The 10,191-nt window shown below is 42.8% G+C and overlaps 1 protein-coding gene across 1 annotated transcript in view; it reads right to left on the bottom strand.

The window, feature by feature from the left end:
• Positions 1–6,555: 6,555 nt before the first annotated feature.
• The window catches only part of ALOX5 (arachidonate 5-lipoxygenase), a 31,155-nt gene continuing 27,519 nt past the window's right edge, over positions 6,556–10,191 (bottom strand). Inside the window, exons 13-14 of the mRNA XM_068950241.1 lie at positions 8,601–8,771; positions 6,556–7,320 (exon numbers count right to left, since the gene is read on the bottom strand). Coding sequence (XP_068806342.1) covers positions 7,141–7,320; positions 8,601–8,771 — 351 coding nt within the window. The 3' untranslated portion in view covers positions 6,556–7,140. The remainder of the gene's footprint in view (positions 7,321–8,600; positions 8,772–10,191) is intronic.

Genomic DNA, 10,191 nt, shown 5'->3' with positions numbered 1-10,191 from the left:
GTAGTAACTCAGTTATTTAATTACAGATGGGGCCTAAGCACTGAGTACTGGATATTAAAAACCACAAAGCTGAAGTTAGAGGCTGCTGGATGTACAGTTTTTTTTTTTTCACCCACTAGAAAAGCTGAATAGAGCCCTAAAGTTAGAACTTAATAGAGATTAGAACTAGGATATTTGGTTCCAACTCAGCGCTTACAGAGAAATACTTGCACAACAGCTCCTTAAACCTTCTCTCACTGTACTGAAGGTATGCAGACATTGTCCACCATTTATATACATACAAATAGGAAATTTAATGTAAGATAAAAAAGCTGTTCAGTAACACAGAGATTTGCTATGTGGATTATGTAGCCAAACTATCTGTTCTTCTAGTGCAGGATGCAATCCCTAATGCAGACTATATAGGATAGTTTCAGCAGCACTAAATGCCCATGAACAAGTACATTGTCATCCTGCTAATCTGATGATTTTGAAATACACCTGACCCAGGTAGAGACTATCTTGTGCTGTGAATCTTGGAGATACATAGACAGTTAGAGATGGACCCGAGACACAAAATTAGTAACTCTCTGGATTTAGAACAAGATTTACCGAAAGCCCATGAGAGCTCAGATGTAGGGTTTTCATCCATGTTTCTACTTCATTCATTATTCAGTTAAATTCAGTTAATCTCACTAACTCTTTTGCCTTGACATTACCTTGCTGCACTGACCTCTGCAAGCAGAAAAAAATAATCCTCCCTTAACAGAAAAAACAGAGGCTTTGGCACATGATGCATTGAACCAAAACTGTTGCTGGTTACAGCAGAGCAGATTTTAAGTCATGTACTGAAGTTGAAAGGGCTTAATCCAACTTGATTTTTTGAGATCTGAATAGATCTGAATGACTGTGGTGTAAGTGCAGACTTTATGAAACCTACTGCAATTGTCCTTAGGCCCATGCAGTGTTTAAGAGCTCAAGTCACATACACTTTTGTCGTCTAAAATGCTAAATTCTTACTGTTTTGGCCTTGCCTGCCTCAAAGAGCACTTTCTATTCTATATGAAACAAAAAAAGCTGAAACTGTCAAAGTTCTGCTTTCTGGATAGCAATACCAGATAACCCAAAGAGCATCTAGTCTCCACCTCAGAAATCTCAAGAGCAGGAGAGGTGATTGATAAGAGATGATATTCCTTCCAGGCCAAGGGCTGACAGGTGAATATCCCAACTAGAAGCCCCCATCACACGCCAACTGCAAGCCTCATACAGAAGGGAGCCCAGCATGCAAAACCACAAGTACTGAGAATGTCAAGGCACAGCCATGTCTGATACTACCAAATAGATGGCAATAGCCCAGTAATGCCATTCTTGCTCAGTATCAGTAAGGGCTGTCCTTTAACAGCCTTTAACTAGCTAACTTGCTAGGAGAGCCCACGTGCAATCCGTTTGCAATTGAACGAGATTTCCAGTGTTCCTGGAACAGCGCTAGAAGGAGGAAGAGTGGCTCATCTTGGTGGTCCTTGTATCTCCCAAGGCTGGAGAGAGATTTATTTTTTGCCGCCCTCTAGTGCTTTAGAAATTAATCTACCTACAATTATTAGCCATAAACAGAGGTTATTAGCTACATCAATTACAGCATTCCTAGAATCTTGCCTATTTTTGTTTCCAGCATCAACGGATTATCAACAAATAAGTCTTCTGCCTTCCCTTTACCTTGTCCCAAGGCCAAGATTTGCATCAAGAGACTAATAGTTACTGACTATACCCTGGCAATGGCTAAGAATTCACAACATCTAAAACCACTGTTGGCACTAAAGCTGACAAAAGGGACAGGGATGCACTAATGTAGTATGGTTATTTAATTATTTTCTGACCTCAATGATAAATTAAGGTAAGCAGTTAGATTCGCTGTCCCAAAATATTATTCACACAGCTGGAAACTTGAACTGCCTCTGCCTTTGCTGTGCCTGTTCTGTGGATAAAGAGATCTTGTTGAAATAAGCTGTGTGCAAAATAATCTCATTGATCTCTGCTTTAAAAAACAAATGAACAAACACTTAAACCACTCTGCTGATTCTGGTTTTAAAAGTGATACCACAGATCTCTGAGAAGCAACACAAAACAACTATTTCAGCAGCCTTCCCTCCCTACTCCACCGCAAGTGCAATTTGTTCCATACCCATTCAATTAAAAAAAGCACACTATGTTAGAACTCACTTCACAGAACTGCAACTGTACACCTCTGGGCTCTGCAGAAAGGTGCAGAAGCAGCTACATCTTCTTCAGCATTCCCATGCTACTGCATAGGCCAATTAACCTTCCAGATTCCCGGTGTTCCCCAGATAAAGGCATACTCAGGCTGGAGTTTCTTTCACTGGTAAAGCTCTTCTCTCCTGCTATTGCAGATGACAGTCAGTACTTCACCCATCGATCTATCTGGGCAACGGCAATATCAGCTTTGGCTTTGTAAGGAAACTGTAGTGGTAAGGGAAGAAAGCTCAGGCCTTGTGGTCAAGGCACTGAACTGACACCCCTAAATTCTGCCTCTAATTTGCTCTCTATAGATGACATTTTTCTCTGTTTGCCTGGCTAACACATACTCTGGGATGCCTACCATTGTAGATACCACCTTTAGTAGCGGCACTAATTTCTCACAGTGATGAAAAAGTCGGATTAACCTGTTATTAAGTCTTTTAGACTCCACGTCTAGCCAAAACTCAAATGTAGGTGGCAACTTTCTGCTTACTTGAAATTCCTCCTGTGTTTGTGATGGCTTACCATCTTAATCTGCACTTCCTATCAAGTCATATGACTATTTTATGATATGCTTGTATATCTGTACATATGTATCCATGTGTATGCAAATTAAGACAAGCTGGTATGTAGCTTTTTCCTCCCTTCCCCTGCTACTTGGTTCCACCAGTGATAGCACCATGTGCGTGACTGCACATGTCTCTACCCCCATGCAGGGTCCTAGAGAAAAGGCTTCCTTGATGCACCTACCCTTTCTATACCCTCTGCATTCACAGTCAGAGATCACTGTGTGTCAGCTATAACATTCAAACTTGATTCCTACAGCTTACCAGTTTAGCAGAAGTTGCAGTCTAGAGAAGGCAGCAGCAGCTGAATTTGAGTATTGAAACCAGTGCAGCAAAGAAATTGCTGATAAACCATCGAAACACACAAGTGCCCTGCTAGCTGCAACTAGCACGACTGGGCCACTGAGATCTCTGCCCAGTCTGGATCTCTTGAACAGCTAGTTGCAAGCAAACAACAATCTGTTGTTTTGTTTTTATATGTCAGAGACCAAAATCTAGGAACAAACAGAAGACATTGTACTCACAGGTCAGGGAGAATGAAGCCTAGGAAATAATGACTGAAATAGCCATTGGATCAAGGCAGTTGGCAAGGATCTATGAGCTGTCCACAGAGTGTTAATAGAGTGTCGTCAACTATCCACAGAGCGTTAATAGAGAAGCAATGGGAATGGATAAGAGGTTTAAAGAAAGTCTTACAAGAAAACGCTCCAGGAAATTAATCTGTTCAGTTTACCAAAAGAAAGGGGAAGGCTCTGCTGAGGAACTGATCAGAGAAGGCTCTCCAATCACACAAAGCTACTGCAAGACGTTACCTTTTGCAGGAAGCAATAACTGAATGCACACAGGCTAAAAATGCGGCACATATTTTTAACAGCAAGAGTGATTCATCAGTGAGAGAAGTGACTTGAGTGCTGAGGTTAACTCTGGCTTCCTGAAATTCAGTAAATCATGCCCGGGTGTCTTTACAGAACATATTTTCCTAGATCTAGCACACCTATTGAACTTGAAGAGGGAACTGCTTCAGGGAAATCCAAAGACCTGTGCTATGCTGCAATCAGCCTAAGGGATCATAACTCTTTTCTGGTCATAAAAATAACATGACACACAGTTACCTCTAAAATTACCAGCCAGATCTGATTGTGCAACATTTATTCCTGTTTATAGTACAAATAAAATAAACTAAGCACTCTGTGCTACCATCTCAGTATATGCAATTACTTCCTAAAATACCACTTAGCTACCACTGTGGCAGGAAAGGTCAGTTGCTGCTTAAAATTTGCTACTTAGAAACAAATCTTCTGGAGTCTATTCCATGTTCTGCTCTGGATGCAGCAGAGCAATTCTGACTGGCCAGGCTTGAACACATGGAGTCTGCTGTCTTAAGTCTCTCTTTACTCTTAAGACTAAAATTAGTGTGCTGCAGATAATCAACTTTCTGACAAACTCTCTCTGCAAAGGAGGCACCTAAAATCAGAGCTGACCTGCTGACTTTCATTGCTCTTTTATTGCATTTGCCCACCTGTAGAATAGGGATAGACTGAAAAGAACTGCGTACCTGTTGTTCTCATGGGAGGACTATGAGAGAGATGCACTTTGTTTTCCGTGGCAGTGAGAATCGTGATACTGTCACAAAGATGTCTGAGATTGGGGAACATCCTTTTAGGACAACCCTTTTCCATCCCTTTCTTGCTAGCACTAGTGGTATTTTACAGCTGGATTCTCCTCTTTTTTTGACCAAAAGCCCAGAGGAAGGTCTGAGACGATGAAGCCTCCTAAGCCAGTGCCAGGACTTTCTGAAAGGGGTATCTCCCAGTTCAATCTTCCAGTCAATTGAGAATCACTGCGATTAGAAAAGACAACAAGGAAGCTTGAGTTGAAAAGATAGGCTAAATGCACTTGGACTGGCCATCAGCAACAGCCATTTAGCCAAGGCACGTGCCCATCACCTGTCAAAGCCTGTTAGACATGGGATAATGCACATCAGACAGTAAAATTACCACAAGGCTGAGTGCATTACCTACTTCGGACAGAGCTGATCCTTTCAGGACCACCTGGGAGTGATCCCTGCAGGATCCGTACATAGTGTTGTAACTTAGGGGAAACTGCTGTACAAGGCACACAGCTAAGGACCAGTGCCAAGCAGGCTGTAGGGGAGCAACCACAGATCAGGCACAGGAAGGACACTTTCTGGTGCATGCTGACCAGTTGAAAAGGGAGCATGGAGGCAGTCAGGAACATGAATACCCATGTACCCTGGAAGAGTAAGTGCTTTACTGTTTTCATGTGTTTGCTTCCTTTCTGGTGCCAGAGTTACTTCTCACCTTCTTACCTCTTTCCACAGTCTCTGCTGCGGCTGAATCAGAAGGTTAATACTAACCTTCAAAGCTATGGAGTCAATTCTGCAGACCTCCCAGATTTACTTGTATCCAAGAACTACAGACTAGAGCAAAAGGAATAGATGCAAGAGGACAGACATCGGCCGCTCTAGATAGTTTCTTGACTGTGCAGATCGTTATCATAGGAAAGCTAAAGCAAGAGGACATACACAGGGGAAAAATTTGAGTTAAGGCTGGTAAGTTGGGTACTTTGCATTAGTTCGTTGTGTAATTCGGTTGCCGTTTGGTTTTTTGTGGCTCTCATGTTATGGTCTCTGATCCCCTGGTCCAATTCCAGCATTGCTAAACAATTGCATGACTTGTCCTAGAGTCATCATTTTTCATGGGCTGTGGTAAAAGGAAGACACAAAAGCCTTAAATGTACTTCCTCAAGAAAAGGAAGTGGTCTTACCTTCCACATTTTTGCTGAAACTCTTAAATTGGGGGGGGGGAAGGGGGCGAAGGGGGGAATCGGCCTACTGTAGAGTATCTAAATCTGTTCAGCTTTCCACTTCTGTGTTTCATATGCAATAGAGAGGATGTATATTTTAGTAGCACCCTTTTCTGAAACTCACATGAATGACAGAAATAGCTATATTCTCAAAGTGCAAGAGCTTTGTTTCTCTATACAGCATATTGTGCTTATTTCTACAAGGTTTTCAAGACATACAGCTCGGATATTGATTTAAGAAATAAAAGCTAGATTTTTCTTATTTAGTTTTATTTTATTAGCACAAGAAGCTTTCTTATCTATTGAGAAAACACATTGCAGGCTGAAGAAGTTGGTACAAGGAACAAATTTTGGGAAAAATAAACAAAAGGGTTATTAACAATATTATTACTCTTCAAATTTCCAAAGTCTCGTTTTTAACTTTCACTATGTCTGTGTTTCCCCCCAGTTTTAATCATAGCCCTAGTTTCTGAACCTAACCAGCTCTAAAGAAAACACAGGCAAAACTCAGTTGTTTCTAACAAAGATGAAACAAACTGATTATTAGAAGCTGTCAAATAACCCTTCTCCATGCTATACAAACTAACCCTTTCTTCCCCCACAAAACACAGAGCCATGAGCCTCAGCAATGAAACAGAAATCCCGCGTAAGTACTGCTGGGCCTGCTTTTGTCACCGTTGTGCTAAGCAAAACATTTGCTCATACATATGAATGTCAGTAAACTCCGCTGACAGAGATTGAAGCAAACTTTATAAGTTTTGTTAAAAAAAAAAAATCTGTAAATTTATCTAGATACAAAATGTTAATTTCCTACGAATCAGGCTATCTCATGTCACATGAAAAAAGTGAGTGGTTAAAAAAACCTCCTCAGCTATGTCATGAAAACATCCTGCTTCTACCTCCATCAAAATCACGACATTACAAGTTGTAGTGAAAACATTTAACATTTGTTTTAATTGGATTAAAAACAATATATACATTTTAAAGACTTTGGTTTCATAAGCCATCAGTGTTGCCAAGTGTTATTAAAACAGAAAGGAAGTAAAAAATATGACTTGCTTATTGCCCCCCGTACTACTTATTTTCACTAAGACAGGTGAAATGTGGAATATAAAAATATCCATCTTCATTCAGTTCCACGTTACTGTCGTTGTTCAACTTTCACACGCAACATGGCAGTACTCGGCTTGAAAGCAACATAGCTTCTGGGATTTTGTTTTGACTGGGAGAGGGAAAGCTGACAGAAACATGCATATTGATTCTAAAATTAATAAAAGTTTATTCTTCCAAGATTTCTAGAACAAATTTGACCTGGAAAGAGGCCAGTTAGATTTCATCTGTAAGATTAGCCATAATCATATTTGTTTTAGTTCGTTCAAGGTAAAGTCAAACTAAACAATGGGTCAGCTTTGATGGAAAGGGCAGGTTTCTTATTCTACCCATTCCTGAAAGGTCATTGATAAGAGGCGTTTAACAGGAAAGCTTTGCACTCCTCTGAACACTCATGGATATCTGCTCAAACAGCTACACTGTTGGGAATCCGATCTGGGGATAGGTAGTAGTAAGGAAGCTTTTTGTTCTTGTTTCGCTCGGTGATGGCGCTGACAATCTCATCAAGATTCTTGCGGAATTTTGCCATAGCTTCTTTCACTGGCTTTTCGACGAAGTGCTCATCCGGGTACATGCCCAGAAACAGCTAATTGAAAAAGACACCAAGAAATTATGCTCCAAACGGCTCCAAAGGCTGTTCTGTCTCAACTTTATGCCATGCAGCAGAACAAGACCCAAAGCTTCGGGAACGCTAATATTAAGAACAACCAATGTTTTAGCTGGCATACATTAGCACTGCCAGTGAAAGATGCTCATCCTCCCTCCACCACTGGCTGCTTGCTCTCATTACTGCATCTTTCCTTCCCTAGTGCTGGTTCAGTGCTGTGCTTATGTGGCACCACCTCCATCCACAGCAAGCTGATCCACTGAAAAATAAGCACTTTTTTCAGGCTAGTTGTCAACCAGATTAGTTCCTTAAGTCAGCTCACTGTGCAGCCTCCCAAACGTTTGTGCTGATACAAGGAAAGGGCAGCATGGGAGGGGAATGAACAGCCAGTGATGAGAAAGGAATGAGATTGCTTCTTTTTTAGGGACAGTGGAAGCTTGTGTCAACTTAAGACTGTCCGTCAAAGTTCAACAAGACAGTTGCTTTAGTCTGCTTAGACTCTAAAGATGCACTGAATAACCCATTTCCAATATTCATCTCCCTGCTTTAAGTAACTCTTTCCCATTAAGTAACTCTTTCCCATGGGGCTACCCATACTACTAGCTTCTCAGTCGATACCTGCTGTCTTCTTAAAGGGAAATTCATGTGAAGTACCCTCTGTCCGGCATCTTCCATTTAAGGATTCCTCCAGGCACAGCCCTTGGGTGAGACAGCAAAGTACCACCAACCCCACTTCACATGAGGGAAATGGCTACAGAGGACACCTGCCAGGCCTCTGGTAAGCTTGCTCTATTTGCACTCCACACCAGCCAGACACAAGTCAGTCCTGATTCAGAAGCCAGAGCTGCAGCATGTGAGGCCCTGGGCAGATTTACCAAAGGGACCACATGTCAGGGAAAGACGATGCTATAGCTTCTCCACTAGCACTTTTTGGGGACAGCAGTGGGAACAGACTTTCTGCCTGCACAGCTCTCTTCCCCCTCACACCAGCATCCTGACTTGGTAGCCCCATGCTCGAGTTCAGAAACCTTCATCTTCACTGAAACTCAGCCACAGACTAAAAATATGACTTCTGGCTCAGAGCTGGCTTGCACTCAGCAGAACAAGGGAAAATGCACACTACAGATACATCTCCACGGAGAGGCAAACGTGCTCATATCAGACAGGGAGTCAGGGGCAGCACTCCAACATTATGAGTCTGCGTGGTCCTGCCACAGCCCTCATGGCCTCACCAGCATCCCCACCACCTGGAGACTTACTTCATTGTCTTGGAATTGGCTCAAGGCCCAGACAGCTCCAAGATGCCAACAAGAACGTCCCCTGTCTGGCAAACTCTCCACAATCTGCTCGATGGTGACTATCCCCTTTTCTGTCGGAGGAGGGCATCGCATTGTTGGTGGGGCATTGGGAATCCAGGAACACCAGTCATACTGTACAACGAGGCAAGAGAGTACAGAGAAAAAAAATCACAGTAGCGGGTACTGAGGAACGTCATAAAGAAACTCAGGACTCTTCAAATACATTCCTTCACACATATCCTCAGTCCTGCCTGACAGAAAGCCTCCACTACACATGGGCCACACTTATGCTGCCTCCATCTCCCTGCTCCCCAGTGCATAGCCATCTGCTCCTACCATTAGGGCCCCATCTCCTCGCCATGTCTTCCTATTACTGAAGACCCTTTTGATGATGGGCTGATCATCCTGTGCATGTCAAATTCTCCTCTTACTCTCTGCAGGCTCTCTGATGACCCTTAATAGCATAGGTGATATTAAAACATGATTTTTCAATGAGGGAGGTCAGATAGATCAAAGGTACTGTACTCAGCTTCTAAGTGCTAACTGAATAGACAGGATTCCTGAGGGATGGGTTGAATATGAATGCTCTGAGAGGTCCCTGGTCACAAATGTGGCAAAGGAATAGCCTGGGTTCATTTTCTCAGGGTCATGGGCGTTAGTGAGATTCAATTTCTGTTTCCAGGGGAAGATTGAGCACCCACTGCTCAGCACCCCTTGGTGCTCCTAGAGGTGTTCCTACCTGCACACCGAGCTTTGGGCTAGCATCTCTGTGTTCTCCCCTGACAAGCTGAGCAGCGCTGCCAGATACCCTGAGGGATTTCTACAGGTGTATTACCTGGCACTGTGCCTATGAAACAACTGGCTCTATAGCTCTGAGCTGCAGGGGAGGGCAGGAGGGTTGGCACGGAAAGTGATGTGGCATGTGTTTGGGAATAATCACTGTAGAAAAGAAGGCCTCCCTGCTTATCTGTGAGATTATCTGTCTCTGAAGCCAGAACACGTGCCAAAAAAAAAACCTCCCTCCGTGCAAATTGAGGAACAGTTTTGCTTCTGGCTGTGCTTTTGAAGTGCTTTGATGTTGGAAGAAACAGCATTTGAAAGGCAAGCTGCTGCTATACTTTCATGGTATATATACATCAGTAAAGGCAGGCAATGCCACAATCTATCAGCATGTGACACATTAAATCTCAGAGAGGTAGCTCAGCATTGCCAAGTGGCTCACAAACTCCAGAAATGGGCAGCAGTGCCCTATCCATGCATCAAGAATATTAAGGAGATTGGCACTTTTGAAAATCTGACCAAAGCCCAGACCCTCAGGAATATTCTGCTTCCCATTTCTATATATTTCGGTGGGAATTAAGTACCTAGGTATCACTGAGGATCTGGACCCATGTCCCACTGACTTCAGTGAGATCTCACCTTGTCTGTGCAGCCACAGAGAGGTAGAAGCACAAGTTTTGCAGACATGTGCAAGGTAGCTTTCAAATAATTAACTAAACCACACCTGAAAATGGGATGTATGCTGCCTAGGCACAGGCACATTGTGTCAAAT

Source organism: Struthio camelus, chromosome 7, assembly GCF_040807025.1.
Source record: "Struthio camelus isolate bStrCam1 chromosome 7, bStrCam1.hap1, whole genome shotgun sequence".
Classification (NCBI taxonomy): domain Eukaryota; kingdom Metazoa; phylum Chordata; class Aves; order Struthioniformes; family Struthionidae; genus Struthio; species Struthio camelus.
Note: the sequence above shows the minus strand (reverse complement) of the source record. Positions and strands in the feature narration are given on the sequence as shown.